This window comes from Leucoraja erinacea, chromosome 27 (genome assembly GCF_028641065.1).
Source record: "Leucoraja erinacea ecotype New England chromosome 27, Leri_hhj_1, whole genome shotgun sequence".
Taxonomy (NCBI): Eukaryota; Metazoa; Chordata; class Chondrichthyes; order Rajiformes; family Rajidae; genus Leucoraja; species Leucoraja erinaceus.
The window spans coordinates 27,261,000-27,279,263 of NC_073403.1; the positions used below are offsets into that span (position 1 = coordinate 27,261,000).

The window sequence follows — 18,264 nt, forward strand, 5'->3', positions numbered from 1 at the left end:
CATCCAATTATTTGGAAATCCCTTTGGCTCCACAGATTATTTTTGATCGGCTAAATTCATCCAGTAGTTTGTTTTATGCTCTGGATACTAGTATCTGCAATCTCTCTCTATACAGAAATCCCGATTACTGGGTATTTAGCTCACAGGGTACTGCTTGCTGCACTCCTTTTCAACTTATCCACGTCCCAGTTCTCATGCTCTCTTTCACCTCACTAGGACCTATTTCCTACCCTCCCTTGAAAATGGCTGTGACCCTGATTTCAATGCTATCTTTAAACTCGTCAGCGATCCAATTCCAACGCTCAGGTTCATCTGACCAGGTCCCCGTTTCCTGCACTACCTTCCAACCTATTGAGTTTCACTAAAAAGGTAATTATAATCCCGCGTAACATCTAAAAAAAAAATTAATACGAATTACTTCTGATAATCCAGAACAGCATCAAAGTCCCAATTACTGTTCTACCTCCTTGCCTTTTCCCCCAAATAATTTCAAGAACCAGTGTCACCCTGAACGGTCCTTTTTAAACGAGGGGGCTTTAACGTGTAGATCACAAAGTCCATCATTTTATATAGCAGGATCCTCAATGTGTTTAACAACGACCTCAGAAGATCTTGGACATGTGCAATGGCACCCAACAACGCTCCATGCTCCAAGTACGGATCTCCAGACTCCCTCTCTGCCAATCTCCACACCCTCCACTCCTCCTTCACCTCACTCACTTGTCCCTGGATCTTATGATCCCTGGACATAACCTCTTTCAACGGGATGACAGGGGTTATGGGGAGAATGCAGGAGAATGGGGTTAAGAGGTAAAGATAGATCAGCCTTGATTGAATGGCGGAGTTGACTCGAAGGGCTGAATGGCCTAATTTTACTCCTATCACTTATGAACTCATGAACTCTTTCCCTTGCCACCGACCCTGGACCCAACCCAAAACGCTCTTACATCTGACTACCACCACGCACCCAAACCTGACGATCAACAGGAAGCCAACACAGAATAGTCCGATCCCGACTCTCCCCCCCCCCCCACACACACAATGACTGGCAACAGTCCGCACACCAACCCCTCTGTTTAACAGCCCTCTACTTACTGGGTCCTGCCTGCTGGGTACTCCACATCATTCCAAGGTTCTGGCCCAAGCTTTGTGCCAGAGCGACACCCATTGCAGCAATATTTCCGTTCTGAAAGAAAGAGCATCAAAGATCAAGCAAAGTACAGCAACAAAAGACATAAGGTGCTGGAGTAACTCAGGGAGCCAGGCAGCATCTCTGGGGAACATGGATAGGTGATATATCAGCCTTCCTCAGGCCACACAATTAATTAATTTGGATCAGGATCGAGCCACATCCTCCAGAGATGCTGCCTGACACTCTAAGTTACTCCAGCACTTTGTGCCTTTTTATAGATTTTTGTAATTGCCTGGAAGGATCTCATGGCAAGAAGGTTAATTGATGATTTCCCTGTTACCATGAATAGTTGCAGACTGTAATAGACTAGTCAAAGTTAACTAGAATATGTGTGCTTTGCATTGTATGTTGAATGAACAGTTGGTCCTAATGGTGGTGTGGGGGGGAGGGGGGTGGAGGATTTAAACAAATCTGCGATAGTAGAACACAAACAAAAGCTACAAACCTCATTAATGCCTCCTCCTTTAGATAGAGAGCAGATTCCTCCAATGTAGGCCGTTGCACTGTGGCTGGATTGAAACATGCGGCCTCTGGGGACAAGAGAACACAATATGACATTGTGCTTGAGATTGTCAATGCACGATAACAACTCATGACATTTTCATTTCTGAAATTAATTTTTATTTGAAAAATTGTTTGAAGAATTTATTTTAAATATATACTAAACTTAACTAGACACACGGGAGGGCTCGTCACCAGCACAATATTCCGCCTCTACATCAATTCCAATACTACTCGCCAGTGGGGGGGAAGGGGGGGGCTGTCTGTTGCACTAGTATGGGTGTTGCGGGCTGAAGGTACTGGTTTCCAGAGGGCTAGTATAGACATTGTGGGCCGTATGGATGCTTGGGCAGGCATCCAACTGTTGCAATGATTTTAAAAGCCAAGCCAAGGCAAACAATTGGGCTGCAGACACCCGACAACCAAAATTCATTTTGTGAACACAAACTTTTTAAAAAGTGCTGCAGCCACTTTACAGCCGCATCGAGGGGACTCACCGTGGAGTAGACGTGCGTTCAGTGTTATTCGCAGCTCATAGAGCCGTGACCCTCTCGCTTCCTGGGTCTGGCAGAGACTGAGTGAGGCACGACACTTCCTGGTTTTATAGTCCCTCCCCCTGCCGCCAGCGGGGGCAGCAGAGAGAATGGGGAATTTTGTAAAAACATTAATATGTCTCTAATTTTTCATCGACGGAGAAAATCCTCCGCACTCATACGGCGGAGGGGGGCTCTGAAAGTGGTGGCCAAAAATGGCGGCCGTATGAGTCTTCGTGGAATCATCATGTGGACTTTTACAGAGGAAGAAAATCTCCTCAAAGATTTCTCATTAGTCTAGCTCAATGATCTTTGGCCAAGCTGAGAGTTCACTTTGACCTCATCATTAAATTCCTTTAGTATCTTCAGATAGAACAATTACTTACAGTATTCTTCCAAAGGATGAACAGATCCCTCCCTCCTTCCCCCCTTCCCTTCCTCCCTCTCCCCTTCCCTCCCCCTCCCTCCCTCCTATACCTATGGACTGAAATATTTCCCCTCACTGATGTGTCAAACTACTGAAAACTCAACCTCACACAGCTTATTAAACCAAATACAAATTAAGTCCAAAAATATATTTATCTATAATGATAGTGATGTTCATAAGAAGCCATCCACTGTTATAAATTAATTAATGCTCAGTTCAAAACCCAGGACACAATTAATATTAATATTAGGAGCAAAGCGGCATGCAAATAAAAGCCTCTAAACAGTGTGTGTGACAAATCGTGTAGCAGATTATTAAAGTTACGCTACGGTTGACATTTCTGAACTCTCTTTCCACAAGCAAGTGATTGCAAGTGATTACATTTTTCCACCAGCTATATGTTTGCTGTAGTTCAAAGAGAGACAGAACTTTTATCACAGGAACATAAAAAAAACATAGAAAATAGGTGCTGGAGAATGCCATTCGGCCCTTCAAGCCAGCACTGCCATTCAATATGATCATGCTGATCATCCAAAATCAGTACCCCGTTCCTGCTTTCCCCCCATATCCCTTGATTCCATTAACCCTAAGAACTACATCATGAGTCAAAACAGCTCAAATCAATCTTACTTGCTGTCACTAAAAATAGGCCTGATGCTGATAGCGTGACTATAAAGACCTGTTTAGGTCAAATCATCCTGGTACCTCCCTTCATTTATCCACAGCCGTGTCTGTACGAAGTTTGTACATTCTCCCGGTGACCTGCGTGGGTATTCTCCGGGTGCTACGGTTCCCCCCCACACTTCAAACACGTACAGGTTTGTAGGTTAATTGGGTTCGGTAATCATAATCAAAATTACAATAATGCTTTATTAGCCAAGTATGTAACAGAAAACACAAAATACATTTTAACATAAACATCCACCACAGTGACTCCTCCACATTCCTCACTTTGATTGAAGGCAAAAAAAAGTTCAATCTCTTCCCTTAGCTCTCCCGAGGTCGGGGGGCTCGAGCCCTCTGTTGACGGGACGATCTTGAATCCCGTAGTCGGTGGTGTTTTGGGCCCTCCGTGTCGAGGCGATCCAGCTCCTGCATCGGGGGGATGTCAGCTCCCCCGCGCCGGGTGATCGAACCCTGCATTGGGGCTTCTTCTTCTTCTTCTTCTTCTTTTTATTTAAAGACTGCATGGATGAACTACAAAAATTGTTCATCCCAGTTTGGCAAAAGAATAAATCAGGGAAGGTAGTACATCCGTGGATAACAAGGGAAATCAGCGATAGTATCAAAGCGAAGGATGATGCGTACAAATTAGCCAGAAAAAGCAGCATACCGGAGGACTGGGAGAAATTCAGAGACCAGCAGAAGAGGACAAAGGGCTGAATTAGGAAAGGAAAAATAGATTATGAAAGAAAACTGGCAGGGAACATAAAAACTGACTGCAAACGTTTTTATAGATATGTGAAAAGAAAGAGATTAGTTAAAACAAATGTTGGTCTCTTGCAGTCAGAAACAGGTGAGTTGATCATGGGGAGCAAGGATATGGCGGACCAATTGAATAACTACTTTGGTTCCGTCTTCACTAAGGAAGACATAAATAATTTGCTGGAAATAGCAGGGGACCGCGGGTCAAAGGAGTTGGAGGAATTGAGTGAAATCCAGGTTAGCCGGGAAGTGGTGTTGAGTAAATGGAATGGATTAAAGGCCGATAAATCCCCAGAGCCAGATAGGCTGCATCCCAGAGTACTTAAGGCATTGGCTTCAATATTAAGTCTTTTTTCACACAGAGAGTGGTGAATCTCTGGAGCTCTTTGCCACAGAGGGTAGTTGAGGCCAGTTCATTGGCTATATTTAAGAGGGAGTTAGATGTGGCCCTTGTGGCTAAGGGGAACAGGGGGTATGGAGAGAAGGCAGGTACGGGATACTGAGATGGATGATCAGCCATGATCATATTGAATGGCGGTGCAGGCTCGAAGGGCTGAATGGCCTACTCCTGCACCTAATTTCTATGTTTCTATGTTAAGGAAGTAGCTCCAGAAATAGTGGATGCATTAGTAATAATCTTTCAAAACTCTTTCGATTCTGGAGTAGTTCCTGAGGATTGGCGGGTAGCAAACGTAACCCCACTTTTTAAGAAGGGAGGGAGAGAGAAAACGGGGAATTACAGACCACTTTGTCTAACATCGGTAGTGGGGAAACTGCTAGAGTCAGTTATTAAAGATGGGGTAGCAGCACATTTGGAAAGTGGTGAAATCATTGGACAAAGTCAGCATGGATTTACGAAAGGTAAATCATGTCTGACGAATCTTATAGAATTTTTCGAGGATGTAACTAGTAGCGTGGATAGGGGAGAACCAGTGGATGTGGTGTATCTGGACTTCCAGAAGGCTTTTGACAAGGTAGAAACATAGAAACATAGAAACATAGAAATTAGGTGCAGGAGTAGGCCATTCGGCCCTTCGAGCCTGCACCGCCATTCAATATGATCATTGCTCCCGATGTTGGGGAAGTCCAGGACAAGGGGTCACAGCTTAAGGATAAGGGGGAAATCCTTTAAAACCGAGATGAGAAGAGCTTTTTTCACACAGAGAGTGGTGAATCTCTGGAACTCTCTGCCACAGAGGGTAGTCGAGGCCAGTTCATTGGCTATATTTAAGAGGGAGTTAGATGTGGCCCTTGTGGTTAAGGGGATCAGAGGGTATGGAGAGAAGGCAGGTACGGGATACTGAGTTGGATGATCAGCCATGATCATATTAAATGGCGGTGCAGGCTCGAAGGGCCGAATGGCCTACTCCTGCACCTAATTTCTATGTTTCTATGTTTCTTGCGTATGGCGTGCACAGCCTAAAGTTGTAGGACAAATTGTTCTATTTGATCTTACTTGATTGTGCACGCCAGGTTGAATGCATTCGTTGAAACAGGGCGGACCACGTGAAGGTTGAATCTTCCACCCCCCGCAGGTTGGGGCTGGTCGAGCTTCTGCATCGTCGGAGCTCCCAACTCGGCTTCTCCCGAGACTGCGAGCTCTTAACGGTAAGTCCGCAGGCCGCGGTTGGAGCAATCCCAGGCAAGTCATTGGCTCCAATATTAAGTCTGCGACCCGCAGTGGGGCCCAAGGTCAGTCCAAGGAGGCCTCCACCTCCATCGATTGTAGGCTGCAGAGCGACCGGAGAGGCGATCGAGAAACATCACGCCTCCGGCAAGGTAAGTAACTGAAATAAAAGTTTCTCCCGCCCCCCCCCAATATAAAACAAACCGGAGAACTGGTCAGGACCCTTGTTCAGACTGATGGTGACAACTGTTAATAACCCCATTATCATATCACCATATTGATAGAAAGTAAACCAAGGGAACTCAATTATTTTTGAAACAAGAACAGAAAATACTGGAAATGCTCAGCAGGTCAGACACGTCTGCAGACAGCGAAACAAAACCAATATCTCAGATCAAAGACTCTTCTTCGTGCTGTATGAGTCAGAGTCATACAGCACAAAAATAGGCCCTTCAGCCCAATTTGAGAAAGGACATTCTTGCTCTTGAGGGAGTGTAGCATAGGTTTACAAGGTTAATTCCCGGGATGGTGGGACTGTCATATGCTGAGAGAATGGAGCGGCTGGGCTTGTATACTCTGGAGTTTCGAAGGATGAGAGGGCATCTTATTGAAACATATAAGATTGTTAAGGGTTTGGACACGCTAGGGGCAGGAAACATGTTCCCGATGTTGGGGGGGTTCAGAACCAGGGGCCCCAGTTTAAGAATAAGGGGTAAGCCATTTAGAACGGAGACGAGAAAACACTTTTTCTCACAGAGAGTTGTGAGTCTGTGGAATTCTCTGCCTCAGAGGGCGGTGGATGCCGGTTCTCTGGATACTTTCAAGAGAGAGCTAGATGGGGCTCTTAAAGATAGCGGAGTCAGGTGATATGGGGAGAAGGGGTACTGATTGGAGATGATCAGCCATGATCACATTGAATGGCAGTGCTGGCTCGAAGGGCCGAATGGCCTACTCCTGCACCTATTGTCTATTGTCTGCTCATGTAGACCAAGAAGCCCATCTACATTAGTCGCACCTGCCCACGTTTGGTCCATGTCCCTCTAAACTATGGCAATAAAATGAAAGCTGGCTCTAAAACTTATCAATGTGAAATAACTAATGTGATTTTACTTCGGAGTCACGTGAGTGACTATGTGAAGAACCCCGCCAGGACGCATGCGTGTCATATCGCTACACGCATTGCAACGAGTCACAGCAGGGGGAATGACGTTCCCTTAGCGGCAAAATTTGAAAGCCGGGAACAGCAGGTAAGCAGACTCTGCGTTCCAGAATTTGAAAGTCGGGAACAGCAGGTAAGAAGACTCTACGTTCCTTTGCACTTACCTTTTAGGTGGAGACATGGACCGGATCTATGAAGGCTGCGGGAAAGCTGGCGGGGGAGAACCGCGGAGTTGCGGGCAGCCAGCGGCAGCAGCCAAAGGCACGCTAATCTCCCGTAATGGGAACAGCTGTGCCCGACTTCGCTCCCGCACCGGGCCCGGCCGGGCGGGAGAGGGAAGCAAAATTAATGTTCCCCGCGCTGGGTTTTTCACAGGGGGGGAAGCTGGACAAAACAGTGTCCACAAGTGCTGCTAGGAAGCTGGCTGGGGAGGACCGCGAAGTTGCGGGAGCCAGCAGCAGCTGAAGGCACAACCCCGTAAGGGATCAGCTGTGCCGACTTTTGGTCCCACGCCGGCCAGAACACTACGGCCGGGCGGGAGACTATTTAAATGGGGCCGTCGACTTTTGTCAATAACTGCAGCAGACGGTGTGGAACGACGTTCACCCGTAGCAACAATTTAACCTGGACCTGCAGGTAAGAGCTGCGGTCTTTTTTGTATTTACCATGCTGATTGCAGGTGCAGAAACCAACGGGCTGCGACAAAGCTGGTGGGCTAGATGGGATCAGCTGTGCCCGATATCGCCTCCACACCAGCCATATCCACTCCACGGAAGGGCAGTAAGGACAAAGCTGGAGAGGGAGGACCGCGGAGCAGCGGGCAGCCAACAGTAGCCAGCAGCACTCGGATCACCGATAGTGGGATCAGCTGTGCCCGATGTCGCCTCCGCACCGGCCAGATCCACGCGGCCGGGCGGAAAGGCTAGACACAAAACAAACAAGGTCGTGGACTCAGAGGAGTCCGACTTTGAACAACCGCGGGCGGCCAGCGCCCGAGAGCGCTGGAGCCGGATGGAGCGGTGTATGGAGCTTTGCTCCAACGTGACAGACTCCGGGAGATGGAGTCGGGTCACTGTGGGCCCTATGATAAACCCACAGCAGTACCTCTTGAAGGGCTGCACAGTGCTTCTACCTCACCAGAGGGGAGCACTGCGGGTCAGTTCTGGGTTGACCTGGAAGAGGGGTCCGCAGAAGCAAAGACAAGTGTGCAGGGGGGGCAGGAACGAGAGAACCTACTGGAATGCACTACGGCCAAAGACAGCACCCCTACGCACCCACCAGCAGAACTGGTGAAAGCTCGAAGGCCCGGTACCCAAAACATGAGTCTTTTTAGGCCATGGCCCAGGCTGGCCTTCTTGGGAAGACCGAAAATCTAGACCCCAGCACGACAACAGCAGCGAAGAACCTACAAAAAGTAAACCTGCCACCGGTAACTATGGAGGTAGGTGGGTCTGGTTCCCTATAAGATACAGGGAGCACGGAGGTTGGGTGGAGATTACACTCTTTCTGAATGCATGGAGCATGATAACAACCGATACTTACATCTTAAGCAGTATCCAGGGATATACAATAGAGCTTATACACAAGTACAGCCCTCCAGTTCAACATATACTGAACCAAATGTTCGTGCTTTCTGATAAAGGAAAATCAAAAGCGCAAGCTGAACTGGAGCAGCTTTACATAAAAGGTGTAATTGAGAAAACTCAACACGAACCATTAGAATTCGTGTCCAATATATTTATCAAAAACAAAAAAGATGATGGTTATCGCATCATCATAGATCTGGCAAAGTTAGATACCTTTGTTACTGCTTAACAATTAATTTCCTAAGGTTACTCCAATGGCCAGCATCGATTTAAAAGATGCTTACTATTCAGTACCTATACGAGGTGACCACAGATGTTACTTAAAATTCAACTGGATGGGTTATCATAAGCCCCAGGCTGTTCACAAAAATTTTGAAACCAGCCCTAGCGTTTCTACGGAAACGTACACACATGGTCATGGCATATTTAGATGACATACTCATTGTGGGCAAAATTTGGAATTGGCCAAACAAACTGTAACAGCCACAAAAAAGTTATTTGGAAAACTGGGATTCATTTTCCATCCAGTTAAATCTAAACTAACGCCTTCCACTACTATGGACTATCTGGGGTTTCACCATTGACTCAGTTCACATGTCGGTGACTCTGCCTAAGGGAAAGGCTAGAGATTTAATAGAGGCTTGCAATAACCTCATTGACATCAGAAATCCATCCATCAGATTGGTAGCAAAAGTAATTGGTAAAATGGTGGCTGCTTTCCCAGCCACACAATTTGGACCTCTACATTACCAAAACTTACAGAGAGCAAAAATACAAGCTCTCAGAATCAATGCAGGTCACTTTGACAGACCTATGACACTACCAATCCAAGCCAAAATGGAACTAAAATGGTGGATAGACAACCTCTGGCTTTGTTCCAACCCAATCATTGTCAGTAACCCTTCTATGTTAGGGCAGTACCATAGCACAGCTGATATAGACACCAGGTTCGATTCTGACCTTGGAGTCTGTCAGAATGGTGTTTAGATGTTCTCCCTGTGGCTGCATGCGTTTCATCTCACATCCCAAGGACATGCGGGTTTGCAGGTTAATTGGTCTCTGTATATTGCCACTGGTGTGCAGGGAGTGAATGAGAAAGTGAGATAATGTAGAATAATGTGAACGGGTGATCGATGTTCAGCACGGACTCAGTGGGCTGAAGAGTCTGTTTCCATGCTGTATCTCTATAAACCAAACAATGGTCCATCTTCCCTCACGGGCGACTGTGGACGTTGCCATGGCATTACACAGAAGGCAATTGGAGCAAATTCTCCCAACATCTTAACAAATGTTGATCTTTCAGCCAATAACATTTATGAGCAGTCACTATCATGTTGCTTTGTGCAAATTGGATGTTGTTTTCCTTCGGGGCCTGTCCCACTTGGCGATTTTTTCTATGACTGCCGGCGTCATATCAATGTGTCGCCAAAAGATTTTGAACATTTCAAAATCCAGCGGCGAGAAAAAAAATGTTGCGACACTTGAAAAAACACCGCGCGTCAATACATCATCACGCCGTGTCACACCGTGTCACCACCACGGCATGCCGCAAAATTTTTGGTGACCTGATTAGTCAGTCAATTATGCCGGCAGTCGCTGAAAAAAATCGCCAAGTGGGACAAGCCCTTTACTTACCAGCAGTGACCTACTATATACAGTACTACTGATGTACAGTACTGCATTCAATCTAGTGTAGTTTAGGATATCTTGACATTGTGCATGGATTTCCCTGTCATTTACAAAATAAAGAATGTATAATATGGGACAGGACGTACGAAAACATATGAAAGGCATCACTGTGATCACCGACATGGTCCCTTCGGTATTCCATGAAATCTCTCAGTGTAACCATTGGATCTTCATTAATGTCCATTTTGTCTCCAGTTGCCCATGTTTCCATAGCAACAAGCACGATCCGCGTATTCAGTTGTCCCTTATAAATCTAAAAAATAAAACAAACATATCAACAATGCAATAAAGGTACATATTGGACATTTCTCTCTTGTTTAGAAATATTCCCTAACAAACAGTTCTGCCAGTATGTCAGTTGGTAATAGAGTCTTACGGACATTAAGTAAAAATGTGAAAATCCACACCTTCAGATTCAGGGACAGTTTCTTCCCAGCTGTTATTAGGCAACTGAACCATCCTACCACAATGAGAGAAAAGTGCTGAACAACCAAACAACAAAGTGTGTTGAATCTGTGGAGTTCTTTGCCATAGAAGGATGGATTTAAGCTATTTAAGGCAGTGGAAGTCAGTTACTTAAGGCAGGGATAGATAGATTCTTGATTATGGGGAGAAGTCAGGAGAATGGGGTTAGGAGGGGAGATAGATCAACCATGATTGAATGACGGAGTAGACCTGATGGGCCGAATGGCCTAATTCTGTTCCTATCACTTTTCATCTTATGAACTATTGGAGACTCTCGGACTATCTTTGATTACTGGTTTTATCTTGCACTAAACATTATTCCCTTATCATGGATCTGTACACGGTGAATGGCTCGATTGGAATCATGTATTGTCTTTCCGCTGACTGGTTAGCATGTGACAAAAGCTTTTGACTGTAACGCAGTACACGTGACAAAAAACTACACAAAACTAAATAATTCGCTTTGATCATTCCTCTCTTAAAAAGGTATCCCTGGAACAAATATTACTGGGTCATCTACCTTCAGTTTAAAACCTTTTCTATCTCCCCAAAACACCCACCTCTCTCAATCACCATTTTATTTTGTGGGCCTCACAGCAGCCTCCACACCTCACTCAAGTTTTCCTTCCTTTCACCATCTACACTGGTAAGCTGTTAAGATCGAAAAAGTACAAATAAGGGAAATGAAGTATAAATGTATGTACAACGTATCTACCACGATGCTGCTTTCAAAATGTGATATCTTTTGTCTTTAATTCCTCTGCAGATTCATCCAAGAGTTCAGTGCCCACACACAGTGAATATTCCTGAATAACATTCCTTGAAGGAAAACCCTCAAAATATTAAACTTCACCATGTTCTCAATGGATTCACGCAGATACATACATACATGTAAAATTGCCAGGCACAAGAACTTAGTTGACCTGTGTCTCCGCATAGCGTGGGAATATTGATACAGTTTATTCCAGTACCACCGTCATTTTGCTTCTGGACAAATAGCTCATCACAGATTGCTCACTGGATTAAGTCATTCTAGTATACTCAATTTTTTCCCCAGTATTCCTCAGAATTACCATTTTACCATCTAATATCACTCAGAAACTGGGATAATGCTTAGAATTTCAAACATGTCGTGCTAATTTTATAATTTCATTACCATGTCACTGAAAATCAACATAAACTGGAACAGACGCGGTGGGTCAAAGGGCTCCATCTCTCAAGTCTAAAGTCTCATCAAGGATGAGATAGTTAGATATAGCTCTTCGGGCTAATGTAATCAAGGAATATGGGGAGAATGCAGGAACGGGTTGCTGATTTTGGATGATCAGCCATTATCATACTGAATGGCGGTGCTGGTTCGAAGGCCTGAATGGCCTACTCTATGTTTCTATGTTTTTTTGTCTTTAGAATTGATGCCTCTATATTACCAGTAGCAAAATATAAATGGAAAAATAAATATTACTTGGTGGTTCTTTCAGACATTCAAATTGTTAAAAATGCCATTCAAAAACTGGAGTGTCTGGTTTACAATCAGGGGACTTGTAACCCTGGCGTAATGTGTTGAACAGAGCATCCCTAATCAATGTTCTCTACACAAGGGGAAAATGAGTTTAATGAAAGTACTTACAGCATCAGCAAAGTTCACAACCGATTTGGCAAAGTTACTTGTCAGGGAGACAGAGTAACGCTTCTTGGAAAACTGTTGAGTAAAATACCAAGGTTTAATGCAAGTGAAATACTAAATAAGCAGATTAAATAGCAATAAAACATGAACAAAGCAAAATACAGATGCAAATTCTTTGAAGTTCTTTAGGAGTGGGAGCGGGTCACATGTAATCAGAAGAGATTAGTTTAACTTGGCATCATGTTCGGCACAAACATTCGGGCCAAAGGGCCTGTTCTTGTGGTAATGCTGTATTATTCTATTTTCTTCCCTCAATGTTCATGCCATCAGACTGTAGTCTACCGAGTGTAATATAAGATGCTGTACATCTAGTTTCTCAGTCTGAACTAGAGGAAAAGTGATCAGTTTGAAGAAGGGTCCTGATCTGAATCGTCACCTATCCAGGTTCTCCAGAGATGTTGCCCGACCTGCTGAGTTGCTCCAGCATTTTGTGTCTTTTTTTTTTTGTAAGCCAGCATCTGCAGTTCCTTGTGTCTCTCTCGTTTATGTTTAGCCCCATCCTGCCGGTGGAGAAGGCCAAGGGAAGATGGGTTGGTGCGGGGATGGGAAGTGAAGGTTTGTGACCGGGAGCACGACGAGATGGCCATGGCAGACTGAGAGCAGGTGCTCGGCAAAGCAGTGGGCCTGGTCTGTGCTCGGTCTCCTGATGTAGAGGATGCCAGAGCAAGAGTAATGAATGCAACAGACGAGGTTAGTGGAGGTGCAGGTGAAGCACTGCGGAGCGGCTGCCTGGGTCCCTGGAGATTCACACTGTAGACTCAAGGAGAGTTGACAAGGTCATGGAGTCATCGAGTAATACAGTGTGGAAACAGACCCTCTGACAACCCAACTTGCCCACACCGGCCAACATGTCCCAGCTACACTAGTCCCACATGCCCGCGTTTGGTCCATATCCCTCCAAACCTGTCCTATCCATGTACCTGTCTATCTGTTGCTCAAACATTGGAATGGTCCCTGCCTCAATTACCTCCTCAGATAACTTATTACAAACACCTACCACCCTTTATGTGAAATAACATGGTAAACATCAAGTGAAGGCCTGACCGCATGGCCAAATAATGTCCGATTTGTTAACTTAGCTGGATATGTATGTAATGGATGTAATGCTGTGATGGATCTGTAGGCAGCTAGGATGGGTTGAAGAGAATGCATAACAAGTCCGTACATGGTTTCCTTCATGCAGCGGAAATGTATGTGACATACCGAACATACAGCAATACATCACAGGACCAGGCCCTTCAGCCTACAATATCCGTGCTTCCCACCCAAATAAAACAATAAACCTTTGATGATCAAACCATGTCGGAGTGTCAGGTGATTCTTTGACTCTTCAATTTCTACTAACTCACATTGGAAACCATGAGATTTAAATATAACATCATACACTTGAGAGGGTAACATGATTGGACTTGGAATTCATATGTTCACTTATATCCTCGTCATTAGTTGTTAAGGTGTACATGAAAGGGCAGTATGTTGGCGTAGCCTTACAGCATCAGAGATCCGGATTCAATCCTGACTACAGGTGCTCTTTGTATAGAGTTTGTACGTTCTTCCTATGACCTGCGTGGGTTTTCTCTGGGTGCTCCGGTTTCTTCCCACACTCCAAAGACATACAGGTTTGTAGATTAATTGGCTTGGTATAATTGTAAATTGGCCCTAGTGTGTGTAGGAGAGTGTAAGTATGCGGGGATTGCTGGTCGGCGCAGACTCAGTGAGCCAAAGGGCCTGTTTCCACACTGTATCTCTAAACTAAACTAAACTAAATTGCATCCAAAGTAAACGGATGATAAGTACAGGTCCCCTGGTTAACCAATGAGTTATATTCCTAAAGGAACTTCATATGCAAAAAATTGGTTCTAAATGGAAGGTAGTTTCCTGCGACTTCCTATGTAAAAAACCTTTCCCTCCTCAGTCATTCCTCCTTCTTCCTGCTCCTGTTGGGCAAAAGCACGCTCTACCAGACTCAGGAACAGCTTCTTCCCCTCTGTTATCATGTTTCTGAATGGTTCTTCCATGAGCCAGGGTATGATCCACTTCACCTCATCCCCATCGTGGACATTGGACTTTGTCTAGGGAAATGTTTCGCTACAATGCTGAGATCTATATTCTGTATCATTGTATCTTTCCCTCAGTTTAGTTTAGGCTCTACCCATTGTAGTTGTGTATCACATGGTTGTACTTGCGTGCAGCACTATCTGATCTGATTGGATAGCATGCAAACCAAAGCTTTTCACTGTACCTCGGTAAACGTGACAATAACAAACCTAGACTTAAAACTGTTATTTTTAGTACATTATACTAAGAAGGTTACATTGCACTAACTTATTTGCTTCCCATTACACAAGTCACGGGATGAAATTATTTCCTTTTATGTGAGAGAAACCTGTACGATACAAACTAGATAACAACCTTTGTTGTACTGAAGATTCATGGAGGAAATGTTTGTTAATCAGGGACAATCTGTTGTAAGGTTTGCAGAGGAGGTGGGTGGAGACTTTACGGATTAGAATCGATGGGCCGAATGGCCTAATTCTGCTCCTATGACATGAACTTGTCTCGTCTATGATAACACAGAAATTTATGATTCATTGATTCAAAGATACAACATGGAAACAGGCCCCTCGGCCCATCGGGTCCATGCCGACCATCCATGAATACCTTTTCACAGCAGTTCTATATTATTTCATGTCTCATTGACTTCCTACACACTAGGGGCAATTTACAGAGGGCCAGTTAACCTACAACCTGCATGTCTTTGGAATGTTGGAGGAAAGCGGAGTACCTGGAGGAAACCCATGCAGTCACAGGGAGAATGTGCAAACTCCACAGGGACAGCACCAGAGGTCTGGATCTGTTCTGTAATGGGCCGATCAGAACTACATGGTCTCTGGCACTGTGAGGCAGCACCTCTACCAGCTGCGCCACTGGGTAGGTATTGCCGCTGATACTGTTGGTGTGTGAACGACCATCATTTTTAAAAGTTGTTCACCTGTTATTTTAATAAAAATGAATTTGTAGCACTATTTGATGAGGGAAGATCAAATAATTAAATTATGAATTGTCTGCTGAAACTACCGAGCTGCAAATTCCAGTTTGTTTTATTTTGAAATGGTTTTCTTTTTGCTAAAGGCTAATGGCTCGAGGGGACTCAGAGACTTCAAATCTCTGTATAAATTGTTAAAAGCGTTATTTGAAAGCACTCTTTCATTGGTCTAATATATAAAAAAAAACACACAAATTGAAGTACAGCGAACATACCAATGTGTGGTCATTGACAACCATCAGCTCGATATACTTGGTCTCCCTCAGAACAGTACGTTGTCCTCGACGAATCTACCAAAGGACAAAACAAATGTTAGACAATAGAGCTTGCTTATTATGCACAAGGGAATCAAATAGGAATTCAATCACAACAATGTGTTGGAAGGAACTGCAGATACTGGATTACACCAAAGATAAACACAAAATGCTGGAGTAATTCAGCTGGACAGGCAGCATCTCTGGAGAGACGTCTCAGGTTGAGACCCTTCTTCAGACTCTTGAGTCTCAGAGTCTGAAGAAGGGTCTTGACCCAAAACCTCACCCATTCCTTCCCTCCAGAGATGCTGCCTGTCTCGCTGAATTACTCCAGCATTTTATGTCTATCTTCGATAATAACAATGTCATGCTGCAGCCTTTTTGGGACTTTGGTTAGGCCACATTTGGAGTAGTTCTAATCGGCCCATTACAGAACAGATGTCAAGGCTCTGGAGAGGGTGCAGAGAAGGTTCACCAGAATGATGGCTGGATTAGGGGATATTAGCTCCAGGGACATGTTTGACAGAATGAATTGTTTTCTCTGGAATGCCGGAGGTTGCAGGGAGACCTGATAGAAGTAAATAAAATGATGAGAGGCATAGATAGGATAGACAGTCAGAAGCTTTTTATCCCAGGATGGAAAACTCTAATACTAGAGGGAATAGCTTTAAGATGAGAGGGGCAATGTTTAAAGGAGCTACATAGTACAACATTTTTACATGATGGTGGTGAGCTCCTGGAATGCACTACTGGTGTTGGTGATTGAGGCAGATACATCAGAGGCTTTTGGATAGGCATTTGGATGTGCAGGAAATGGAAGGATATGGATTATGTGCAGGCAGATAGAAGATGGTTTTGGCATCATGTTCGGCACTGACATTGTGGGCCAAAGGACTTGTTTTTGTACTGTACTGTTCAATGTTCTATATTAATTTTTTCAACATTTGGGGCTACATTGGAAATGTCCTAAGATTATAAAACATGGTGGGTAATGTAGCTGGGTGTCGGAGAAGGAAGCCATTGATCACGATGGAAGTTGCCGTTGATGTTACGAACAACTGTTTCATAGCTGTGGCAGTGACAGTCTGCATTACCCTCATTTCTCGTATTTTTGACAGAAGATAATGTTTTTTCCAGGGTCAAAAGGGGAGGAACATTTTTGAAGAACAGTGAGCATCTTTGTGAAGGGTTAGAGTGCCTTCATTGACTGGTAGAAACGCTGAGCAAGCAGAAAACCAGATGCCACAAAACTCTCTCCTGTTAAAAGATGACATGCAACGGGGGAGCACAGGGGCGCAGCTGGTAGAGCTGCTGCCTCACGGTATTAGACCCAGGTTCGATCCTGAGCTCGCGTGGAGTTTGCACGTTCTCCCTGTGACCACGTAGGTTTCTTCCAGGTGCGAAGATAGACACAAAAAGCTAGAGTAACTCAGCAGGACCGGCAGCATCTCTGGGGGGAAGGAATGGGTGATGTTTCGGGTCGAGACCCTTCTTCAGACTGTGAGGCTCGTTTTCCTCCCACATCCCAAAGACGTCTGGGTTTGTAGATTAATTGGCCTCTGTAAATTGTCCCCAGTGCATAGGGATGGATATAGAAGTGATGGAACAATTGTGAGCGATTGATCAACAGTTGGTATGTACTGAATGGCCTGTTTCCAAGCTGTAACAAGCAACAATGGTAATGTAAACAAAAAAAGTTTAAAGCTGAACAGAATTTATTATTGTTATTAAAACCAGAGTTTTCCAGTTGGTGCGATTTTAGACCCTGTTACTTTGGCAGTGACAGAGTGCAACTGTGACACTTTGTCACATAAGATGAGGATGCAACGTTAAAGTTGTGGCCTGGTTCCTGGACTGTCACTTCAAGGGTTATCTATTGGTGAGCAGTTACTCAGCACCCATTCTTCAATGTTCTAGCTTTGCTTGCTTTATTCTTACCTGCCTTTTGGTTCGTCTCTTTAAGACCTTGTCAGGAAATTCCTGCCATGTGTTATCATCAGTAAAGCACCCTGGAAAGATCCATAGATAAAAATTGCATTAAAATACATCTCTCACTGCAAAAAGGAGGCGCAGGTTTAAGTTATTGTCTTGTGTACTGAGGTTGAGCGAACAGCTTTATTTTGCATGCTATCCAACCAGATCAGATAATACTAGACATAAATACAATCACGTCAAACTCAAGTACAAAAATGTAGAGCAAATGGGAAGATACAGAGTGGAGAATATAGTTCTCAGCATTGAAGTGCACCAGTTCCATGGACAAAGTCCAATGTCCGCACTGGGGTAGAGATGAATCAGACAGTATCTTATCTTACGGAAGAAGCCTGTTGATGAAGTTTGGTTTTAGCTCTTTGGAATCTGAATCAATAAAGAAAATGCAATTGTTTTTTGCAACCAGATTAAAGTGAAAGAAACTGTCCATCATGGCAGGCTCAGCTACAAGTGACAAGACAGGCTGCATTGGATTAAAGTAACACGGTGTATTCTTGGCATAAACACACAGAACTAGAAAATGTACAAAGGCACATGAATGTGTTGTTCAATTGCAACACGGTCTTTGTCATTACATTCCCAGCTTTATTTAATTTCTACCCAATTTAATTCTGGCTCTTATTTAATTCTCACCTCCTTGTGTGATAGGCTAATGATTGGAAATGGAAAGTTGGCAAAAGAGTT

At 44.3% G+C, this 18,264-nt stretch overlaps 1 protein-coding gene across 2 annotated transcripts in view; it reads right to left on the reverse strand.

Annotated features, from left to right (window-relative positions):
* Positions 1–18,264, reverse strand: part of adam11 (ADAM metallopeptidase domain 11) — a 145,282-nt gene that overhangs the window by 44,807 nt on the left and 82,211 nt on the right. For both annotated transcript variants that reach the window (XM_055657337.1, XM_055657336.1), the window contains exons 8-13: positions 17,527–17,597; positions 15,550–15,624; positions 12,232–12,303; positions 10,226–10,392; positions 1,638–1,722; positions 1,096–1,186 (exon numbers count right to left, since the gene is read on the reverse strand). In XM_055657337.1, the coding sequence (XP_055513312.1) occupies positions 1,096–1,186; positions 1,638–1,722; positions 10,226–10,392; positions 12,232–12,303; positions 15,550–15,624; positions 17,527–17,597 (561 nt within the window). The remainder of the gene's footprint in view (positions 1–1,095; positions 1,187–1,637; positions 1,723–10,225; positions 10,393–12,231; positions 12,304–15,549; positions 15,625–17,526; positions 17,598–18,264) is intronic.